Source organism: Vigna unguiculata, chromosome 9 (assembly GCF_004118075.2).
Source record: "Vigna unguiculata cultivar IT97K-499-35 chromosome 9, ASM411807v1, whole genome shotgun sequence".
Lineage (NCBI taxonomy): Eukaryota > Viridiplantae > Streptophyta > Magnoliopsida > Fabales > Fabaceae > Vigna > Vigna unguiculata.
The window spans coordinates 34,156,271-34,180,173 of NC_040287.1; the positions used below are offsets into that span (position 1 = coordinate 34,156,271).

The 23,903-nt window shown below is 30.7% G+C and overlaps 3 protein-coding genes across 12 annotated transcripts; 1 reads left to right on the forward strand and 2 right to left on the reverse strand.

Annotated features, from left to right (window-relative positions):
* Positions 1–3,432: 3,432 nt before the first annotated feature.
* Positions 3,433–8,130, forward strand: LOC114195895 (phosphopantothenate--cysteine ligase 2-like). 5 transcript variants are annotated; one of them, XM_028086329.1, is made up of 10 exons: positions 3,433–3,566; positions 3,801–3,966; positions 4,055–4,178; positions 4,265–4,309; positions 4,386–4,471; positions 4,762–4,814; positions 4,955–5,014; positions 5,231–5,332; positions 5,853–5,972; positions 6,474–8,130. In XM_028086329.1, the coding sequence occupies exons 2-10, from the start codon at positions 3,816–3,818 to the stop codon at positions 6,711–6,713; spliced, it is 981 nt and encodes a 326-aa protein (XP_027942130.1). In that variant the 5' UTR covers positions 3,433–3,566; positions 3,801–3,815; the 3' UTR covers positions 6,714–8,130. The 5 variants fall into 5 exon arrangements, with proteins under 5 accessions (XP_027942130.1, XP_027942127.1, XP_027942126.1 ...); XM_028086326.1 differs by having other exon boundaries at positions 3,434–3,566; positions 3,795–3,966; XM_028086325.1 differs by having other exon boundaries at positions 3,507–3,617; positions 3,795–3,966.
* A 1,678-nt stretch (positions 8,131–9,808) lies between these two features.
* LOC114162190 (chaperone protein dnaJ 20, chloroplastic) lies at positions 9,809–12,854 on the reverse strand. Its single transcript, XM_028045995.1, has 5 exons — positions 12,374–12,854; positions 11,925–11,999; positions 11,387–11,526; positions 10,557–10,694; positions 9,809–10,223 (listed from the first exon to the last, which is right to left on the reverse strand). The coding sequence occupies exons 1-5, from the start codon at positions 12,609–12,611 to the stop codon at positions 10,011–10,013; spliced, it is 804 nt and encodes a 267-aa protein (XP_027901796.1). The 5' UTR covers positions 12,612–12,854; the 3' UTR covers positions 9,809–10,010.
* Positions 12,855–13,216: 362 nt separating this feature from the next.
* On the reverse strand, positions 13,217–16,193 carry LOC114196074 (transcription factor TGA3-like). Of its 6 annotated transcripts, none has more exons than XM_028086583.1 (9): positions 16,030–16,193; positions 15,314–15,586; positions 15,147–15,221; positions 14,925–14,984; positions 14,778–14,855; positions 14,626–14,692; positions 14,266–14,558; positions 13,912–14,151; positions 13,217–13,651 (listed from the first exon to the last, which is right to left on the reverse strand). In XM_028086583.1, exons 2-9 carry the CDS (start codon positions 15,437–15,439, stop codon positions 13,499–13,501), a joined length of 1,092 nt encoding a protein of 363 aa, XP_027942384.1. In that variant the 5' UTR covers positions 15,440–15,586; positions 16,030–16,193; the 3' UTR covers positions 13,217–13,498. The 6 variants fall into 6 exon arrangements, with proteins under 6 accessions (XP_027942384.1, XP_027942390.1, XP_027942389.1 ...); XM_028086589.1 differs by having other exon boundaries at positions 15,128–15,221; XM_028086588.1 differs by having other exon boundaries at positions 13,912–14,139; positions 14,266–14,537; positions 16,030–16,192.
* Between the last annotated feature and the right edge of the window lie 7,710 nt (positions 16,194–23,903).

A 23,903-nucleotide genomic window follows, 5' to 3' on the forward strand; every position in this document is an offset into this window, starting at 1 on the left:
AAACATTACATGGTCAATAAAAAAAAAAACATTATTGATACAACTATTAAAATAATTAAATGAAAGATGTAAAAATTTATATATTATTCTCTCTTTTAAAATGAATTTTTGTTAAATAAAATTCAAATATTATTACTCAATGAAAGATGTAAAAATTCATATATTATTTTCTCTTTTAAAATGAATTATTGTTAAATAAAATTAAAATATTATTACTCATCTATTTTATACTATTTTACATTATTTATTTTGGATATTGTAAGTGATAATCGCCCTCTGTATTCTATTTAAAAGTATTACATTAACTAAAATTATTTAACTAAAATTAAAATATAAATAAAGAGTAATTAGTTTGGATATTTAATTACTATTTGTTGATAGAGTACATACAGATATCATGGATATTTAATTACCATGGTTTGCTCATACAGATATCATGGTATCTGACTTTTAGACGATGAATAATAATTATTAGTGAATTTTAGTTAATTACTCTTCCTAAATTTCAATGATTAAAATAAAATCAGACTGATTTATGTTTGTCAAGTCTGGCCCATTCTATTTTTGATACTTATACTTTTTTTCTTTTATAATCTTAATCAGCCCAAGCCATTTTTTTATGACCCCATACTCATGTTTGCTTTTTGACACCTATTAATAGATGCTTCTTCCACTTTCAAAGATCTTTTCTGCACCTTCTAAATTTTTTAATTTTACTACAATATCCCTCTAACACAATAGACATATATCTTTTCTCTCTCTCCTATTTATAAACACTACGTTATCTCATCACATCCCTAAATTAATAAACTACCGAATTTCAAAATTCTGTAGACAAATATTAAATTTGTTTTAGTTAAAGTGAAATTCTTTTTTCAGAAAGTATCAGAATTTTAAAATTCTATACACAAAAATAAAATCCATTTTTAATTTAAAATACACTGAATTTTGAAATTCGGTAAAAAAAAGTAACCGTTATTCGAACTTTATTTTCTCTAACTTCCTTTATTTTCTCTAACTTTTTTATATTTTACATCCTCCTTGTATTTTTACTTTATTTTAAGACTTTTACTCATTGCACCTCACTGTACTTTATGTTTACACCCTCTTTGCACTTTTTTTCTAATTTTTATTTTTACCTTCATATTATTTTGTCCCATCTTTTTGTACTCATGTTTTTTATAAAAAAGAAAAAATATTTGAAAATCATGAAAATTCACAAAAATATAAAAAATCTAAATAGTAAATAATGTTTTCTTTCTCTTTTGGTGTTTGTTCGACCGTTCGTGTCGTGTGACACTATTTTTAAAATAATTCAAAAATATCAAAAAATATTAATTTTTTAAAATATTAAATATCAACATTTTCTTTTAAGCAAAAGGTCTTTATTAAGAACTACATGAATTGATTCTCCACATTGTGAGATACGTAGGAACAAGGTAAGTTCTTCTCAGGTTCAATTTCAACAAATTAAATTGTTTTCCAAATAATTTTCATAGTTTTTCGGAGACTTGTTTTATGTTGATTAAAATACTCCGTTGGTCATCGTTTTTGTCGTAAAATTTCAATTTCGTCCTCGTACTTTTATTAGTCTCAATTAGGTCTCTATTTTTATAAATTAGTATCAATTAGGTCATTTCTGTTAGTAGAGAACTAACACCGTTAAGTAGGTGCCACGTGTCATCTCCTCATTTTTTTGAATTTTTTGAATTTTTTAAATTTAAAAAAAAAAAATTATGCCACGTGTCACGTCTGTAGTGTGCCACGTGTCAATCTAATATGGTGACACGTGTCAAATTATTGTATAAATCTTAATTTGGTCCTCATATTTGTTAATTTGATTTGATTTGAGTCCCAATTTTTTCTTAAAAATTTTCAATTTCAGACACTCCAAATTTAGACCAAAATTTACTTTTATATAATTTTATGATTATTTTTATTAAAATTGATATTTTTAATAAATATTTTAATAATATTAATTGTATTTAATATTTAAATTTTAAATATATTTATTTTAATTTGTTATAAATTATTTTAAAAAATTTTACATTTGAATTTATAAAATTGTTATTTTTAAGCCAACTCTAAAATATTGTTGATATTGAATTATACAAATATTTCGAATATAAATTTATTAATCTATATATTTATAATTTTAAAATAAAATTTAAATAAAGTTTAATGTAAAATATAAATTTAAATAAATTAAATATTGTTAAAAATATGTAATAGAAATATCACTTGTAATAAAAGTATCATCATAACATTTATAAAAAAATTAAATTTGTTCTAAATTTGGAGCACATGAAATTAAATTTTTTTATAAATATTTGGGACTGAAATCAAATCAAATTAACAAATATGAGGACCAGATTGAGATTCATACAATAATTTGACATGTGTCACCATATTAAATTGACATGTGACACACTACAAACCTGACATGTGGCATAAATATTTTTTTTTAAAAAATTAAATTTTTTTTAAAAAATTCAAAAATTCAAAAATAACTCAAAAAAATTCAAAAAATTCAAAAAACGAGAAGCTGACACGTGACACCTACTTAACAGTTCTCTACTAACGGAAATGACCTAATTGATACTAATTTACAAAAATGAGGACCTAATTGAGACTAATAAAAATACGAGGACCAAATTGAGATTTTGCTACAAAAACGAGGACCAACAGAGTATTTTAATCTTTTATGTTTTACATAGTTTTCCAGAAATAAATATGGTAACGACTTCAAATCTCTTTTCAAAATCATTTTTTTTTCTTCGTTTGCCATCCCGTCGCGATTTCAATTGCAACAAGAGTGAGTAATGAGTATAATTTGTGAAAAACTAAAAAGACAAAAATAAAATAAAAAATATCTTAATAAATACCTGGTTAATTATTTTTTTTCTTGTATTCGTAAAAAAATGTTGAATTCACCTTACATTTTTTTGTTAATCTCAATTTAGTTCCGATTTTTTAGTCTCAATTTGACATTTTTGGACTTTTAAGAGATTAGTTAAACCTAAATATTTGTATTCTTTATTTTATTTAACTTTACTTTTTATTATTTATTAACATTGAATGTTATGTTTTACAAAAGAAATAAATCGACACACAATTTAATTTCCATCAATTTTTAAAATATATTAACTAATATTTTAAAAAATCATATATATATATATATATATATAATTTATAAAAAAATAAAAAATCCAAAATTGATATTATATTATATTATATTATAGTACATGTTATACAAAGAAAGAAATGCTGACGTTAAAGTGAGCCAATACATTAATTTATGTGCAAGAGAAGAGAAGGGGGAGAAGGGGCGAAGCCAAAACGTAGACTAAGGGTCTAAGCATAGGATTTATTAGCCCACAAATCAATTTATAATTTCATCATCTTAATACCAAATCCAACTAATTATATTCACTTTTAATTACAAATCCTTTATGTGTTTAATTCGCTTTTATTAGGAAGCACCCAATATAGTTCTCTGTTATTATTGTTGGGAATAAAATAGTCTCACCAAGCAAATGCCTCAACTATAAGACGCACCACCTTTGGTAAAACTTTCACCTTCACTACCTGTCGCTAATTCCTATCTTCTCTGCTTCGTTAGTTATCTCAACTTCAAACTTTTCTCTTATTCACAATCAAAATTACGCACTGTTAGGGTTTTCTGATGTGAATTTTTTCGTTCTTTGTTTCATTCCAGTGTTCTCTTATTTAGTTTTACTCAATTTAAGATTTTTGGATGATGGGGAATATTTAATAAAAGACAATCCATTCAGGGACAGGATTGTGTGCAATTTATGATGGATGCAACAAAGGGATTGGAAGTTCCAGGTGAGACCCTTGAAGCAGAAGTGAAAGCCTTTTTTGATTCTGCTCCTCCTTTGCAGAACAGTGATGGAATAACTCAACAGTTGGATCAGTTCATTCAACGCAATTCTTCTCCTTCGGGTGAGTTGTCTGTTACTACATTTGGTGTTGTGTTTCTCCTTTTGTGTGCTTCCTGTAAATGATGTGTGGTGGATTTTGGTTTCTCCAGAAAATGGGAAAGCGAGGAGAATTGTTTGTGTGACTTCTGGTGGCACCACTGCTCCGTTGGAACAACGTTGTGTTCGGTACGTTGACAATTTCAGTTCGGGTCACAGAGGGGCCACATCCACAGAGTACGTTGCGGTTTGCATTGTCTTGTTCTTGTATAAATATTTGTTTTAATTCTATTGAGAAGAACATGTTCGCGGTTGTGTTGTAGGTATTTTTTGAAGGCTGGATATGCTGTTATCTTTCTTAACCGGAAGTGAGTTTCTGGACCTGGGAAGTAGTATTTTCTTCTGTTTTATGAATTGGTGATCAACAATAGATAATGTATGCAGGGGAAGTTTCCAGCCATTTTGTAGATCCCTTCCTGATGATCCTTTACTTGAATGCTTCAAGCCCACCGATGAGTCGAACATTCAAGGTTATAAGTTTCTGTTTTTTTCTCTTCTCGCACCATAACAAAAAGATAAAATTATTATGATTCATCGAAGGCTAGAAAAAAGTGTACATATTTAATTAACCTACAAAACGTGCATCGTTTTTTTTTTTTTCCTTCTATTTCTCAGATGAAGTCCACTCAGATTAATTTCATTGGTTATCTTGTGGCATTGCCAATTAGCAGACGTACTTCAAATTTTTCCCCTTCGATTGCTATTTTATACAAACTCCTGGAGTTATCCTGATTTTGGCAAATTCTGTTCTATACTTCAGTTTGCGAGACTTATTCGGAAGCAGTGAAGAGGGCTGTCGTGGATCATCACACTGTATGACATGGAGATTGGATTTTGTGCTCTTCATTTATCTTATTTTCCATGATTTCATGTCATTTTTTCAATTTATGGTGCATCAGGTTCAAATTATTTGGTATAGTTATAGCCTCATTTGGGTTTTCATTCTATTGCAGGCAGTGACAGGTGGTCTCTTGTTGAAACTGCATTTCAACACCATATTTGAGTATCTCCAGGTTAGCTCTAGTCAATGCTTGTAAATTGTAAGTGTTCATTTGATTTGATGCAACCAATGTTGAGGAGGTGGATCGAATTATTGTGTCTTCTGATTTTCATGTGTTGGTCTGATTGCAAGAGAGAGAGCCACATGTTTTATTATAACTTTTATTAGGTGTTTAATCAGTACATTTGTCAGTGCTGTTTTGTCATTGTTACTTTTCTTGATTTTGCAGATGTTACAAATTATTGCAGTGTCATTGAGGTGTATTGGCCCACGTGCAATGTTCTATCTTGCTGCTGCAGCGTCTGACTATTACGTTCCTTGGAAGGAAATGGTATAAATATGTTATGTTGATTCATCATTCCGTGAAAGTTTTATTGCAGTTTTGTCTTTAACATTGGTTTGAATGATTGTGTAGCTGGTTAAGAACAATAACTTATCAATATGAAGATATTTCCATCGCTGCTTGAATCAAATATAATACTTGTACAGGAGATATTATATAGAGAATTTGCGTGTAGCTTCACGTGTAAACTTAGGGGAATGTCACATACTTCCTAGCTTTGCTTCTGTGTCAGTAGTATAACTTTTAAGCAATTGCGTGTAGCTTTTGTGTCAGTAGTATAACTTTCACATGTGCCAAAAGTGTGTGGAACTTTAAAATTTCTGTGCCTTTTTTGGATAAATTACAGTCGAGGGATGTTAAAATGGGAAGATGCACTTTGAAGAAAAATCGAAGTATTGTGTGGTTGATAATTAAAATAAAAGTTGCCCTATAATGCTAGGTTGGAGTTACTGCATTTCAGAAAATATTTACTTGGTAATGTTTATCTTGATGTATATTAATCCTGCAGGTAGAGCACAAAATTCAGTCAGGATCTCACCTCTTAGATGTGAAACTAGTTAATGTGCCAAAAATGTTGTCGGTGCTCAGGAATGATTGGGCTCCTCTTGCTTTCTGCATATCTTTCAAGGTATTGATGGTATTCGGAAAAAAATAATAATGATCAAAAGCCATCTTTTTCTCTTTGAAAAACAGTTTTGTTAATCATTGCTCTGAATGATCAAGTAATCAAGAAATGAGAAGTTTCAAGTATAGAGTGCATCCTCTAATGGGAAACTTGAAATCTTTGCTTTTTTTGACTTGTAACTTTCCATATTTTTAGTCCTTAGGCAGTCGTAAGCAAACAGTAACAAAAAGAAAAGTACCTTGCATATCAAAGACTGTCCTTTCCAAAGTTATAGAAACATACACTTTTGTCTATGTTTTTCTCTAAGATTTGTAGAAATAAAAATAGTTGGCATTTCTTTGAGAGTATCAAAATATCTCTTGATAGTAGAGTGATCAGGTATTCACGTTAGTGATGTTATTTTGCTGTTTTTTGCCAAACAGACGTCCAAACATAGAATGAAATGACATAATGAGAAATAGTATTTGTGTTGGCTAATATTTACCTTTCTTCGTTGTCTGACAGTTAGAGACAGATTCAAACATTCTTCTAAAGAAGGCTAGTGCAGCTCTTGAAAAGTACAAGATGGATGCAGTAGTTGCAAATGAACTCTCATCTCGCAAGGAGCAAGTGGTGGTTGTCACCAGTGCTGAGAATGTTGTAGTTAAGCGCGATAAGAATCTGTCAGATAATGATGTAGAGAATCCCCTGATTAAACTTCTTTCAGAGAAACATGCCACTTACATTGAGCATCCCAGTAGATGAATCTAGGGAATGACTTTGGCTACTCGTAGTTGCAGTTCCGGGCACTAAAATTCGTTGCATCAATAAGTCATCAACATGCATAAAAGGGAGAAGAATTAGACAGTATGGATACAGCACAGGGCTATAGAAGAAAGGAAATGTAACAGAAAACGACAGTTCTAACCATAGTTTTGTCACATTGCAGTTATTTATAAATTTTGTATTTTACTTGTGATTCTTCTTATCGTTAATTGGACTACCCTTTTGTCATATTAATTGATACTTTGGCACAAATTTTGCTTTTACCATTAGTTTAATAGTTTAAGATGAACAGATACCATTAAGAAACAGCAAAGCGATTATGTTTGGTGAAATATTAACCATGGCATGACAAACGTGGAACTTACCATGGCGTATTGATGAGTCTCGGTTTGATTGAGTTTTTCTTAGTTAAATGCATCTCTTTGGGTTATATTTTGTTCTTAAACTCTTAGTTTTAGAATAGATTTAGTTTTGATTGCTTAAATACTAGTTCTTCTTAAAATCTTTAACTAAGTGTTTTTAGACATATTTTTAGTTCAGTTCTTAGTATAGTAAATTTCTAGTCTTGTAAATAAATAAAATTTTGATTTTGATTTCTATTTGTAGTATATATTTTAGTTCGTGATTTAGTGTATTTGTTTAGTTTTAGTTAGTAGCTTAATTGAGCTTTATTCTTTATCTTTTGAAGTACAATTTTGTTGTTTAGTTTTTGATTTTTAGGTGCTGTGGAAATTAACAATTCTGATCCAGTGAATTTGAGGAAATCTGGTCTCGGTGTATAGTTGAAGAGCTGAGCTGAGTTACTCATTATTGGTGTGACCAGCTGGATCAAGTTAGAGCTGAAGAGATGGAATTGAAATTGTCATTGCAAACTGCACCACCCTGTGAATAAAGAAGCTGAAATGAACAAAAGACTCTTGAACAAGCTGAACATGAGGAAGGGAAACCTGCTGGACCAGTAGCAGCAACCTGTTACTAGAGGTTGGGACTCCAATTGTCAGATTCTGCATTCATATATTACCTGCACCAGCCAGTGGAGGAGAAGAGAAGCTGAATTAGATTACTTGCTACTTAGGTCATTTGTATAGATAGACTAGGCTAGTCTAGGTAGTTTATACATAATTTTTACTTGCTATTGGCAGTTAATATGACTAGTTCTAGGCTGTTTTCCAGTTTTCGAGGTTTGGATTCTTAGAAGCATATAAAAGGTTTGCATCTGAAACTTTCAAAAAGGACGAATCAGATTTTTACATTTCTCAGTTTTAGAATAGCTTTTCTCTGAAGAAATAGGTGGTCTCAGACTCCAAATTGAGCTAGGCTTCCAAGAGTTTCAGTGCATTGTAATTCTATCAACATTCATTCAATTCAAGTCAGTTTTACTTTCAATTATGTTCTACTACTTTGTTCTCTGAATTGCTTTATCATTTCTGTTACTCTCTTTGTTTCTATTCAATTGCAATTTCAATTCAATGCCTCAAACCTGTTTTCTTACTATTAAGTCAGAATCTGAATTTTCCACTTTTGAACATTTGATTTTCATTCTTGCACCATACTAGACTCAGTCATGGACTCATGCTGAGATAGTAGTGAATCCAAAGTGATCTTTATATTCTAAGGAATTCAGAAATGAACCTTAGCAAACAAGATTGAGAGTTAAATGAACTTGAGTAGCATTTTCACTTTCTGGTTTAGAACAAACAAACACTTTGCCAGCTACGCTGATAGTCAACCTGTTAAATGATTTTTGATTCTCTAATCTGTTTTTCATCAAATTTACATTCCATTACATGCTTTCTTGTTAATAAACACGTTGCAATCATTATAACTCAGATTTAATTCAGATTTTACAGTTTTGGCAGTTAAAATTCTGTTAGTCTAGGTTACATGCTTGGTTAGAATTAGGAATTTCAATTCTGCAGTTTATTTTGATGAATTCTATGTTCCAGTTGTTAAATATGATGAATTTAAATATGTTTGCATGTGCATTTTACCATTCAAGAGAGTTCTGTATAGTGATGCACATTTGCTGTTATAAGCTGAATGCTGATACACTGGTTTTGCTTCCAGATTTGGTTTTCATCTGGGATTTTGTGAATTTTACATTGTTAGACAGTTCTGCATTCATATCATAAGTAGGTTTAGGTATATGAATGTGTTCAAAGCATTTCTATTGGATAAAACACATTTTGCTTTCACTTAGTCATTTTGTCAGACACCTTGTGAAAATTAGGTTTTCTCTTTGGCATTTCATAAAACAAATTTCGTTTTCATAGTTCTGCATTGTTTTACTTAGTTTTAATTGGTAGAATGTGTTTCTTTACATATTAACTTGCATTTTAAGCGTTCAAACATAATTTCCATGCATTAGAATTCGTTTTAGAGATCATTGCATCATCTTGTTCATGTAGAAAATCATGCTCCCTGATTACGAGTAGTTTCTGCATTATGTTTAGTTTCATGCATTGCATTTAAATCATTCTTAGTTGATTTAATTTAGCTAGCATGTTTTATTTTTCATTCCCCCAACATTAAGACAGATTACATATGTTACACTTTCACATTGTTATTTTCCTAGGATTAACATCCATTATTTGGTTTTTGTTCACGTATAAATCTTACTTACGAAGACAAAAACAAAAAAGTGAATTAACAGAAAAACACAAAATTATGTCATTCTTTTTGTTGGTTGGTCATTAGAATGTGCACTCACATAATCCACGATTCGAGTTGACACTTCTTGCCTATGCAAGCTCTTTTCCGTTTTTAAGTAAATGGCAGATTTTTTATTCTTAAATAGAACAGAATTAATTTTTTGATGAAGTTTCTCCATAGAATTTATTTAAATAAATTAAACAATTCGCAAAAATGTCAATCATTCACTCCTGTAAATATAAATTAACTATTCTCCGCAGACCACAAAGAAAAAAAAAAAATCCGAAGACGTCTAATTAATCCTTCACTTTCTTTCCCCAAGATGAACAAACAAAAGGAATTTAACTTTCAACATGCATAATAGTATTCAACAACTTAAAGTGGACAGAAATCTAAGGTGAACGTTACTAGTTATCTTAGACTTCTCCAAATTTCGGATCATCATAATAGTGATATAATACAACTGAAAAACCAGCTTCTCATTTGAGATTAAAATAATAAATATATGTACATATATCTTTTGTGAACAATAATTACAAAATAATTGGATTTGCTGAGGGAGACATCAAGGTATTTGAATCAAATATTAGGTATTGGTTTGTGGAAAGAAAGTCCCTATGTTGACTAGAGTGCCTCATCACTATCTGAATCATCAAGTTCAAGACCTTCTGCTGCCAAGAGCCGGCTGATAGTCTTCTTCTTTTCTTCCTCGGCCTTTCTTCGCATCAAATCTCTCTTCTTCAGTATAAGTGTGTGCCTTTTAAGGGTATTCGAGTAATAATCGGCCGAGGCCTTCTTCTCTCTTGCCAGAATCCTCCTAGCTTCGTCTGGATCAGTCTGAGATTATGTAAAATAATTCCAATTAGATGCATAGAAAAAATTGGAACATTGCTCAGAGAACAGATGAAATATGTGATAATACTGATTCTTTCCAACACCCATTCTCCAGAGAAAAACAGATGTGCCATGTTATATACCAAGCTAGGATCATTTATAGTTTAAGTTCACTCAAACATGGAAGTGACGGACTTACTTCACGTAAGAAAACCAGGTTGTAATGTTGATTATGGTTGGAAGAAAATTTGACAAAACTCTGACCTAGTCTTCTTGACAAACCATTCAAGCCTACATTACATTAAGATGGCAACATTTTCAAGCATACCACAATACCTTTGAACGAGAAAGTTGACGCACGCGAAGATTTAACTCGCGCTGTTGCTGTTCAGCCCAAGCAGCAATTGCCATATCACCCCGCTGATCAAAAGCTTTTCGCTTTTTTATAAGCCACTCCATCCATGCCTGAGATGCCTGAAGAAAACAAAGAAGCACAGTGGTCAAGAATAAGAAAAGTAAACATATTCTAATTACAGAAGTGTACATCCATTATTATCCATTTTAAAAGATAGTAAAAACAATGCTTGGAGAATCAGAGGCGCTGTTCTGCTTTAGATGTTATACTGACGAGAAATTGGAAAACAGAACATGAGAAGTATATTCTCTGTACACATAGGTGAAAAAGTAGTTATTCAATGAAGTTCTTTCCTTCCTAAAGGATTAAAAACTGAAGCGGTTTTGACTGTTCATTAACATCAATTAACATCTAAAGATTATGGTTGCCAAACAGTTCATATGGTAGATACATCTTAATTAACGTTATGTTTTCTGTTCATACATATTAGTTTTACTGACCACCTTAAAAATAGGAGACATTGGAGATTGCTGACCACCTTAATTAACGTTATGTTTTCTGTTCATATAAAACATATAGTTTTACTGACCACCTTAAAAATAGGAGAAATTGAAGGTAATACATCAACACTATTGCTCAAAAGAATTTGTTCACGCTTGATACTAGGAACAACAACATATTATGATCCACTTAAAATACCATATAACAAGATCCATACTCGTTCAGAAGTACAAACAAGTGTAAATTAGAATTCTAAATGAACAGGTGTGACCAGTCAACAACTGATAATAAACAGCCGCAAAACTATTACCTTCATAGGGTTCACCCGGTTATCAATATCATACTGTCTTCGCCTCTCTCCATCTATAAGCAATTCATAAGCAGCTTGAATCTTGATGAATCTAGCTTCTGATGTTTCACCTTCTTCAAGGTTACCTCTGCCATCATAGACTTAAAGAGTAAAGTAAACAGAGTTAGTACGTCTTGATCAAGAGATTATACTCCACTTTTATAAACAATACCAGCAGAGAAAAGCTGTTTCACAACTAAGTCGTGTGGCACACAGTTGAAGAAACAGTCACTAGCCATAACTGCTTCATAGAAACATTCTTGTGAAGAAAAACAAAATATTTCCCACGTTCCAGAAGACTAGCATTTGAAACAAGATGTAGAAACTCAAAATCATAACTTATAAGTAGTTGCCTGGCTTCATCTTGAATGAACATAATAATATATTGCTGCAAGATATAGCATCAGGCCACCACAACCAGCAAAGTTAAATATCAAATTGATAGATACATTTCAAATGACACTTCATGAAAGCAAGTAGCTAAGATGGAGGTACACACCATCTGGATGATAAAATTTGGCCAAGCGTCTGTAAGCAATTTTTATCTGCTCCTCATCAGCATCTCCTTCCAATTCTGTTGTTCACCAGACAATTGGAGAAGGAACTGTCAAACAAGTATGTAGAGGAATTTTCCATCTCTATTCTCTTCCTACAGAAAAAAAGACATTCGTTTCCACTCCTAAAGCTTAGATTCTCGCTAAACACTTGTAGCAGAAAAAAAAACATGTTGAGTTAATGAAAGAAGTTTAAATAATTTTATCTTTTATTTTCTTCTGCAGTAAGTTCCTATGAAAAAAGTTGACTTGATTAGGGCTTAAGAAATTTCGATTTCAGCGTTACCCATCATTTCTTCTCTTTCTAAGAATCCTTTTTTACCTCAAAGCCGGTTTTCTTTTCCCCATTTTCTCAGTAACGCGAATTGTCAACAAACTTGAAAGTAAAAATTACCAAGAGTTTCATATGGGGATTTTTGTTCAGTCCAATTCGATGCCTTGGCCACAGTTCTCCTCTGATTCACGCGAAACCATGGATTCGAACCCCAAGAACCGATTGTAGAGTACAAAAACGGCGTCGGCAAACGGGGCTTCCAATTAGGGTTTGGAAACGAAATAGATCGAAACTGGTGTCTGCAACTAATAAAAGAGAACACCGTATGAGGTCTACAGAGGGTTCTCAGATTGCTCATAGTTTCCCCCTGATTTTTGAAACTCTCCACTCGGTGCCAATTCGAGTTACAAGCACAAAACCCTTTCTTGTAGGTAGTGGAAGACGTGAACGAAGAAAAGAGGTTCTGGGCCCCTCAACGATAACTAACACTCATGAATCTCACAGAATCTTCAAAGTTTTGCTCTGCAACTCTTCTTAGAGATGAAATAATGATTTTCTTTTTTCATTTTTTGGTGAATGAGAGCCGCGAATATTTTTCCCGGGAAACTTGTGGACTAGAGTTACTGATTCTGAATTTTTATCAATTAAGTTTTTAAATTTTTTTATTGTGATAGTACAATAAACAAACATTGATTAAAAAAAATCATAAATAAACTGCACGTTAAATGATCATATGAAAATTAGTAAATTTATTACACAATAACTTGTAGTTAAATTACATGTGTAAAAACTAAATACATGTATACTCTACCTTTTTCTTATCAATTTATATTATGATCATATATTTTAAAATTTTGAAATGCCTCCTGTATAGTATAGCCATATAATTGAAATTATTGTTTTCTTTACTTTTCACGTACAATAAACAAAAGAGATAAATTCAAAGTAAAGTAATAAAGTTTGTTTCAAGATAGCAGAAAGTTTCTCATGATGATATAGCACTTAAGATGATACACTGTTTATGTACAATCATACTCTCTACAGCAGCAAATCACATAATTTGCTTCATGGTAGTACACTAACTTTCATAATCATACATTAATATCCAAAACTCAGAAACAGTTCGCAGAGCACATAACAGATAATCCCGTTGAAGTTATGCAGTAGGAGGTACATGTTTCTTCCTTTAAGGAGCAACCTTCGGTTATTTGTGGAGTACTAGGAGCCTGAGTTAGGGAAACTAAACTAGGGAAGTTCACATGGACGAGAAGTCCAAAGAGAGCAAAGTGTGCGAAGACGGTGAAAGTATTCCCCAAGAGCCAGCAAGCCACGAGCAGCTTGGTGAGGTGAGAGGATGCGTGACATGTGAAGCAGAGTTTGTTGTCTAAGGTGATCTGCCTGTGGAGAATAGAATGCATTTCAGTTCTTCATCACAGTGTTACAAATGACCAAATATGGCATTCATGGGTCAGAATTAGTAAATTTGAAGTTGTAAGAATTTCCAATGTACTATTCCTTGCATGTTTTTGGGTGAAGATTTTATCAGCATTAGAGTTTTACCTCAAGATAGAGAGCAATACTGAAAGTATTTAGAGAACTTCATATAAGTTTTATCTGTACTATCTCAAAAAAAGTTACAAAAAAGGGCATGCAGTTACCTGGTTTACAAAACCTTCTAGTGCCTCAAATTTGTCAATAGCAAGAGCCATCTGAAGTCCGAAGTTTCCTACACCCAATGGATCAACTGCCATGTCATGGACCAAACTCTGCTGAAGTTTTTCCAAACCCTGTGAAAGAGCATCTTCAGCTTGCTGAGATGATAGGCGGAGATTGTTAATACCAACAATTTGTGGATCAGTCAAAGGCTCAAGTTGTGGTACGATAATCTGCAAAAAAGGCTAAGTGATTTGTTTTATTGAGTTTTAATACATCTAAACCGCACCATGAACATGTAAAGCACCACCCCTTGTACAAAAACATTATCAAAATGAGATTTAGTGTGGGGAATGTACGTTTAGAAGTTGTGATGGACGGGACCCTCCAATCCAAAGGAAGATGCGCTCCACTGATGCTTTCCACACACCAGAGAGTAAATACAGAACATCAGCCTTTGCAGCATCTGCTTTCATTCTGAAGAGATTTGAGTAATGGTTCAAGACACTCTGAACCACTACATTCAGCTGAACATCGGGTGCTTGAGTTTGAAATGCATGTCTAAGCTCTTCATTCCGCCTGTGTTGTTCTTCAACCCATTGTCCATATTCAATTTCGAATGCTACAATAACTGTTTCATGTAACAGAAGGACTACTAAGAAGAATTTAACAGTGCTGCAAACACAAAGGGAAAAATTTCTACAGAAAGAGTCACAAACCTGGGTTTATTGTTTCTGATGTTGATCCTATATAGCTGGCATCTAATGCAGTGCCCATGTACAGACCCTGCAAGTAGAAATTTTGGTATAAACTTCACATGATAAAAGAAAGGAAGATTAAAGGTGTTGGTGATTTTAGAGTTTTGGTTCACCTGTTTTCTTGCTCTCCCAATTTCCAGCTCCAATTGCATGAGCTTCGTACGGCTTGATTCTAACTGTTTAACATACGCCTATGGAGAACAAAAAGGAACAATCAGAAGACAGATTCTGGCTACCTTTTGTAACTTCATTCATCCTACCTTTTTCCTCAATCGACTTTTCCGAGCAGCCTCTCTATTCTGAGCTAAACGTCTTCTCATCTAAACATTCATAACAGGCGGTTATCAGACACAGACAAGTACACAACAGCAAAGTAGAGAACTCTTCTGCCACTGACAAAACATCCTAGTACTACAAAATTTACAACGAAAGAAGAGACAAGAAAACATTTCAATGGCCATGCCTTGAAGAAACTTCATCACCTTGTTAACATCTTTGTCTGTGGTCTCTTGATCGGCTCCAGAAGGCTCTCTTGATTCTTGGGGAATATATTCAGACTGGAGAATTCGAATTCAGATCCAAAAATCTCTTAGACTTGTAGTCTAGTTTTCAAATAAAATGAAGTTAACCCACCAGAAAAAAACCTCACCTTGGTCTCGACATTAGTGTCAACCATTAATATTGGGGAAGCAATTGAATTCAGGCCACCATCAACTTTAAAGCCGTCACCCCACATGCCAACTTGCTGAAATGGCTCGTATATGTCCATTTTCATTTATCTCTTGCAATCAAATGATAAAAGAAGAGTTCTCTGCAAAAACATTAGTTTGATGCCACTTATCACCAAACAAGAGACATGCCGCTACTTCTACAATCCTAATTCTGATTCCAATAGCTCAAAAACTTCAAATACTCTCTTCCTCTGTCCCAAAAATAAATAAAAGAGTAACAGTATCAGCAGTTTGCAGCAACAAAAATAGCATCTATGTTGCCATGTGCAGGAAAAACAGAAATGGTGCTAAAATCTTGCTTGTAAAATAAAACTCTGAACCTCTAACCAGATTCACACTAGAGTTTTTGTGTCAGCAGGTGAAAATAGAAAAAAGATCCGCAGAAAACCCCCCAATTAAAATAAAGTTAATTAGTTTAACTCAGACAATCAAAACCGTCGTATTCATTCTGTCATAGCAAATTCAACGTCATGCATGACATGAAATTTTTTCTAGAACTAAACAGCAATCAGCCAAAGTGGTACTAGTTTTGACCCACTTGAGTCCAAGCTGTTTGTCAAAACGACAACGAACCAAAATTGGAAGCAAACGAAACACTAACTCTACTGTTGCAGATTGAAGAACATACACCAACCTATATAGATAGCCAGCTAGCTCGATAGAATATGCAACCTCGGAATTTGGTTACTCCAAGAAAGTCTCTCAGTTGATGCTCAGAATTGAATATATATAGATAGATATATAGATATATAGATATATAGATGTGAAAACTCAGTAACTGAATTGCTTGATTAATAGAATCCTTATTATTCTTCCCCCGCATGCAAACAAATTATAAAAGCAATGCTGGGCCAAAGATAACAAAATGAAATTTAAAAGCTACAGTAAATAAAACTAATCACAACTTTTACTTTTTCTTCTTTGATTAGAAAACTCTCTGAACCGTCAACTTGCTAACTTCGCTACGTTCCCACTCCAACAAAAATGAGTGAGTGTGACAGCGTTTAAAAATCAATAATGCATTAAAAATAAAGTTACGTTCAGTTCTCTTCTCACAGACATTTTTTTTTTGTCACATCACTCGTTTTTATCTCATTCTTTTTGGTTTCTCGTTTCTTTCTTTATGCTAACAATTATGGTGTGAATATTTAAGGGAAACAACGTTCCTCCACGAAATATGAAAAAGAAGAAAGGAAGAACTTTATTAGCTCACAACTCCCACTTTCCTTAACAACATTGTCATCCCTTCCTCCTCTTTTCTTGTCACCACTTACGTGTGGATATACATACACATAATATATATATTTTTGTTGTGTTCAAAGTACACTTTTTATTATCAATTTATTGATAAAATTGCGCATCTTCCTCGTTCGCGTTACACTAATGAATTTCATTTTCTTATGTTCAACTTAAATTGTTTCTATTCATAGAAAATGTTGTGATTTTTTTTTTTTTACAAACTAATTGTTGTAAATCATGTCAAAAAAGTGATGTTATTAACAATTGAAATCAAGTCCAGATTTTCTAATAACTTTTGGTGTTGTCTTTTCATTGTGTCTCTAAAATATACATATATTAAAATTTTTAATATTTAATATATTTTAAAAGCATAACATAGACACAGTATCAGAAATCCACCATAGAATCTAAATTAATCGAAATGCTATCTTGGTGGATTGTTTGATTGTGTTTTGGATTTTATATTTTCAAATTTGTTTTGTGAAATAACTTCTAATAAATGTTTTAGAAAGGAAAATTAAAAAAGAAGAAGTTTGGTTTGGTGACACTGTGTCTATAACGTTTCTTAAAACAAATAAATAAATGAAACATCAAAAAGTTATTCTGTGGTTTTTCTAAAAATAACTTCTTTTTTAACCTTTTAGAATGATTGGTTCAAAAACATATGCAAGTAATTTTTTTTTATCAACTGAAATCTATTTTTATAAACAATTACCGTACAAACCCATTTTACTCAATTTTTATAACTCCTTTTGCAATTAGAAAATAGATAACAGGAAGAAAAGTCAACAGGAAGAAAAGAGGCCGATTGTTATAAAAATTTAAGCCATTTTTGTTTTTTAATTAACATATTTTAAAATAAGAAGTGGATGGAAATTGTTTATTAAAATAAGAAAAAACTATTTACTTTTAAAATAAGTATATTAGCCAAACACTTAAAAAAACTGAAATTTAGTTATTTTATGAGAAAATTGGACAAATGTCTCCAAAATTGATCTTATTTAATATTAAAATGACATCTAACTCTCATATAAATTTTTTAATAAAATAACATTTATTTTCTCTTTATTTTTATTTTAATTAATGACTTTTATCTTCCTTATAATTTTAATAAATTATTTGATTTTAAAATATCATATTGAACTAAAACTTGGACGAAAATGGGTTAAATATTTGTTTACTCTAAATTAACTCGTGTTGAAATTGATATTCTCCAAACGTTTTATTATTTTTAATTCCCATTATTTAATTAAATATGCGAGTTAGGTCTCGATGTTACTTTTGAATTAACCTTGTTCATATACTAGTTTTAACATGTAAGATACCTAAAAACATGTGATTAGGATGATTACTTGTCAACGATGTTAATTTAAAAGTAATAAAGTTACTTTCGTGACCAAATTTATATGTTTAGTAAATGCATTAAAAACACTAACAAATTTTAGATATACTAATTTTAATAGGCACCCTGAAAGATTGAGGTAGACAGATGATGGGATTGTAATGGAAAAATAAATCACTTAGGTTTATCTAAAAAAAATTGTGATGAGAAAAGTTTTTTAAAATTTATTTATAAAATTCGTAACATGTTAATATACATTGCTAGTTTCTCGGATGTAGACAAAAGATGTCGAATCACATAAATTTTTATATTTTGTTGTTTATTTTCTTGTGTTTCGTGCCTTTAAGAATAATTGTCTATAAAGTAAATTTCCTGAAGAAATTATTGAGATATTAAAATAATTAATAAAAGTTTTTGTGAAAAAAAAAGTATATTGTACACTAAGCAAAATACCGAAACAAGTTAGTTCAATTAGTTAACTTTCCTTTCATGCGATGTGTATAGGTTTGAATCCAAGTAATTTGTACTTAATCTAATTACAAATCCTCATTTGTATAATCTTATATGTCCCTTTACTTTGAAGTAATTAAAATTGAAGCAAATGTACCAAATTTAGAAACATATCCACTTCCTCACATGATTTTAATTCTAAATCATTTATTGTAATAACCTTATCTTGTTTGTTCGAGAAAATGAAAAGTTATAGCTAGCTACATACTATTTAACAAAAAGAATGTATGCTACATACTTTAAAAATATAATCTTTAAATGGTATTAAATAGATTAGAATATTAATCATCTCTCAGATATAAGTTGTACATATTAAAATTTTGACACTATTTTTAATATAAAATTGTAAAATTTTAAGTTTATGAGTTTTGTTTTTCTTATATATTATTCATTTAATTTATATTTAGATGGCTAATGGATTCTTTATACATACTTTATATATCAATAACAAAATTTCTTGTGTAAGTCAATTACTACACTATTCATTCAAGGTTGCCCCTTCCAATCTCATAGGGAAAGTTATGACACTTCATAAACGACATCTACGTATGCTTTTATAAAGGAGAAGCTAAATGACGATTTTCAAAAAGTGCCCAATTTCATTTCTCTTTACATTCCCCCACTTTTCCACTAAATAAAATTAAACAAAAAAAAATTATTGTGAGATAAACTTTAACCAATAATTTCCCTTGGCTTGAGGCATGATATCAATAATGGCACCTTATTATTATTATTATTATGCTACCAAAAGTCCTGCGTGCATAGACAAGTATCGCGAAGAACAAAAAGTTTTAATTTGTGACCCCTCCTTTCACGTACTCCTAATGCTCACTTGTGCATGTGTCAAGAGTTTTGGTTCCATCAACTTTCACTCAGCTTTTGACACATATATACGTACTGATATTATATGATTAAAAAAAAATTAAACTATTAAATTCGTGTATCGGGAATGACTAGTATTGATTTATTTTTATTTGAATAAAAAATTTACAAAATTTCAAAGAGAAAACTTTGTTGAAAATTCTATATAAATTATAAATAAGGTTAATTTATAAATATATAAGTGAGTGCAAATCTTATCTTATAAGTAAATTTTGTGAAGTTGAATTATGTTTAAAATATCTTTCGAGAGAGGATCACCGGAGAGATATAACACCAATGAGACATGAGTCCAATCCACACATTGACACAACTCTTAACTCATAACCTTAAAACAATGTGTTTATGAGTCTTCATCTTTATATGATGTTCAACTTTCTATTTTTACTTAATGTGGGACTTAGATTCATACTTGAATTCCTAACAACTACAGTGTGAGAGAAGTGTGTTGGAAGTCCTACATCGACTTAAAATAAGATAAATTTATAGTATATAAGTGGATGCAAACTTCACTTTTACAAAACACTTTTATAAGGTTAATTGGACTTAAAATTCACTTTACTATTGCATCTTAATTAAAAATTTGGCTCGTATCACAAATAGTTATCGATGAGTATTTTCTTTTTGGTATTATTGTTTGTATCTAGTCTGAAATGTAACTTTAAATTTAATCTCTTTTGTTCAATATAAATTGAAAAGCATAATTATTACATTTTGCACAACATGAATTGGTTAATTTGGCTTAAATTTGTAATAGCTTTTTGTTTAGATGCAACTAATACTTCTTTAGTGTTTAGGGAAAATGATTAGACACGTGATAGGTTAATAGTAGATATTAGTTCGTTGTTGCGGCTTTCGTTGTGACATCATTTTTTAAACTCACCAAATCAACCACTTCTAAGTCCATTTCTAAATTTTATTAGGACTATTATAAAATATGAATTGTGACTTAAAATTTAGTATTTGATGAAGAGGTTGATCTTTAATGTAATGATGACAAGAACGGTTTATAGTGCCATATATGGAAAAGAGTAATATTGTTATTTTTATTGTTTTTTTCTACATATTATTCTGGGCATGTATTTGATTTAATCCATTATTTTTGATTAATATATTTGTCACTACTGATAAAAAAAATCTTATTTTTTAAATTTATCATATTAATTACAATGCCATTACGATTTTTACAACAATTTAAGATTTGCAATATACAGATTTTTACTACATAAGTGTTGTGTGCGGCCATGATTTGAATTGTTTTATATTTGAATGCAAACAATTATTGCTCCAATTGTGGTTACAATTACAACACTAAGATTTGCGGATTTATCATAATTGAAGTGGTACGAGATCAAGATTTGTAATGTTGTTTGAAGAACTTCTTTTTGATACGTGGTCAATAGAAAATTACAACCGATTTATTTATTTATTATAATGTAGTCTTATTCCCATTGAAGATAACATGAAATTAAATATATAAACTCTAATATTTATATTAATGAATCAGTTTATGTTAATAATTATATCCCACTTATATATTTTAATTGGACTTTATTCCTAATATCTAAGAAATACCTTTTGAAAGTAAAACTAATTTACTTACTAATGAAAGAAAAAAGCTAATTTTTCACGTTCAACTTATCTTGGTGTATGAATTGCAGACATGATTTTTTTAAATAAACTAATTAATATTAATATTATAATAAATAGACATCGAATATACATGAAATAAAATACAAATCAAAACACTACAAAAATTATCTATGTTCATCACATATATGAAGGAAATGCGACCTCCTAATTAATCGTGTCATACCTATCACAATCAAAATATATCCAAGAGAAACAAATCACAGACGAAACAACCTCATTCAAAACAGACAAATCTATTTTGTCGTATCATGTAGGCATGTGCCACTGAATTTTAATCCAAACAAAATAACGAAATTTGCACTTTTTTTTTTTTTCTGTAGAAAACCATTGCCAAGATGTAGCAGACTTGAATAAGTACACCTCATTGCTGAATTTGAGATTGTGTCTTGATTTCTAAGCGTGTGTTTGGTTGCGTGATCTTCTTGACATATAATTGATTTTTCAATATAAAATTAAGAAATTTACATTCATAAAGAAACAAATAATATTAGTTTCTGTGTTCATTGAATCGATTCGATCAAAATCGATTTTTCAACTCATACCCAAACACATTAAATTACCCAAACGTAACTCCAGATGAATTTCCTCTTCACATAGCTGCTAATAAGGTTTATAAAATGTTGAAAGTGAAGAAGCATCTCATTGTGTTATGCTGAACATACTTCCACATAGAGAACCACATCATAGAACTTGGTTTAGGGCCAAAATGGCCTAGAGGGCTAAATGGTTCCCATTGAAAAAGTTTATACGACTAAAATATCCATAAAAGTCTCGTGAGTCGTTAGGATTAACCCATAAGTTTTTTTAAACATGAAAAAATATTATTATTTTTTAAATATATTATTAGACATATAAGTTATAATCAATATAAAGTCAAAACTTTAACTCGAACTAACCTTTGATCCAGACCTATTCGTTTCGACCTTCATCATGAGTTAGTTTGTCAACCTCCTGCTTAGGTCGATCCGTCATAACCTTCATCACAAGTTAGGCTGTCTCAACATTCGACCAAAAACGATCTGTCTCGACCATCTGCCTAGGCTGACCCCTCAAGACCGTTAGCTCGGGGCGTCCTGTCATGACCTTCACCCCATGACGACTCGTCAACCGTTCATCTAGACCTTTGACCTGGGACAACTAGTCTCGACCTTTGGTCTTGGACGACCTGTCTTGACCTTCAACCTGGACTATATGTATATGCATTTGGAAAACAATCTATTATTGATTTATCATTTTCTAATCCTAGAAATTCTTTTATGATATTTAATTATGCAAATAAATGTAATCCAACAAATTATCATATTTCAAAGATTTTTCAAGATTTATGCATTTTTCAAGTGCTTATAATATTTATCCTTTGAGAATTTAAATCTATATTAGTGGTTTTAATAGGGTCATCTTTTACTAATAAATCTTTTAGATTTGTATCAATATTCTTTGACTTTGATCATATATATTTTCCTGAAGAGTAGAATCATCACTTAGTCTCTCAATCTCCTCCTCGTTATCATAAGTTTGAGAATCAAAATTATCTTCATCAGTAACTACTTTTCTTTCTCTATTGTTGTGTTCGTTTATATTGATCTATATTGTTATTATCTTATTCAAAGAACACACACCTGTATCTTCTAATTATTTTTCTTGTCTATTTTTATAAAATTTTATAAATTTATCTATAGTTCTTTTTTTTATGATGCAATTAAAGCTTCAACTCTTCCCCACTTCTAGAGTTTTGAATAGTCAGATTCATATTTTCTAGTTGATATATCTATATATTTTTATATGAAATAAAAAATTATAATATATAAAATACTATTAAAGATAAATATATAAAAAAAGACAATTATATTTTCATAAAGGAACATGCAAAAAGTATTTACAAACAAATTAAGTGAATAATAGTACAACAAATTTTAACTTTTGGTTTTTAGCCTTTTACAAGATATGATGCCCTTAGAGATGACAACAGATTGGGTCGAGCATGGATAGTGTTGAGAATCTAAGTGTGAGTCTAAGTCCCACATTGAGTAAAAATGAGAAAGTTGAGCATCATATATAAGAATGAATATCCATAAACTCATTGCCTTAATGTTTTGGGTTGAGCCATCTATCCGCTAGTTACCCGTTTAAAAAATACTCATAGGTACCTGCGAATATTTAAAAATGATATTTATAATTTTTTAAAACAAAATTTAAATAAAATTACAAACAAATATAAATTAAATTTTAATTTTAGTTTTAATTAAATTTAACTTAATGAAACAAAAATTAAATTTTCATTTTCATTTTTGTGCGGGTAACAGGTACCTGTAGGACGAATAGTATAATACACGTACCTGACCCGTTTATAAACGGATATTAAGATACTCGCTACCCGCATCAACTATCCGTCGCAGATTTTATGTTCAGATGCCTGCAGCCATGTGTATTTTTGCCATCCCTATATGCACTGTCATACTAAAAAAGAAGAAATGTCAACGAGCTTTTTCTACCACTTGAAATAGAGATAATGAGACACATGCATAACACATGAAAGATGAGAACAAACTAATATGTATTGATTAATGTTAAATTATAATTTTTTTGAAACTATTTTAATTATCAATAATTTTTAACTTATAAATTAGTTCTTAAATTGATTTATATAGTAACTAATTAGTTTTTATCACTAAAATTATTTATTATTTATTTTTTTTTAGTGTATGCTTATCAAAAGGGAAAAAAAAAGCAACAAACGTATAAATAGATAAAGTTTGTGGTTTAGAAACTTTGTGACAAATCCAAGTGTATATATAATATTGTATCATGTGTAAACAGGTGACAGAGGGAAAAGGAAGGATTGCATCAAACACTTGTTAAAGATAGAAAAAAGATATTAAAAAGGA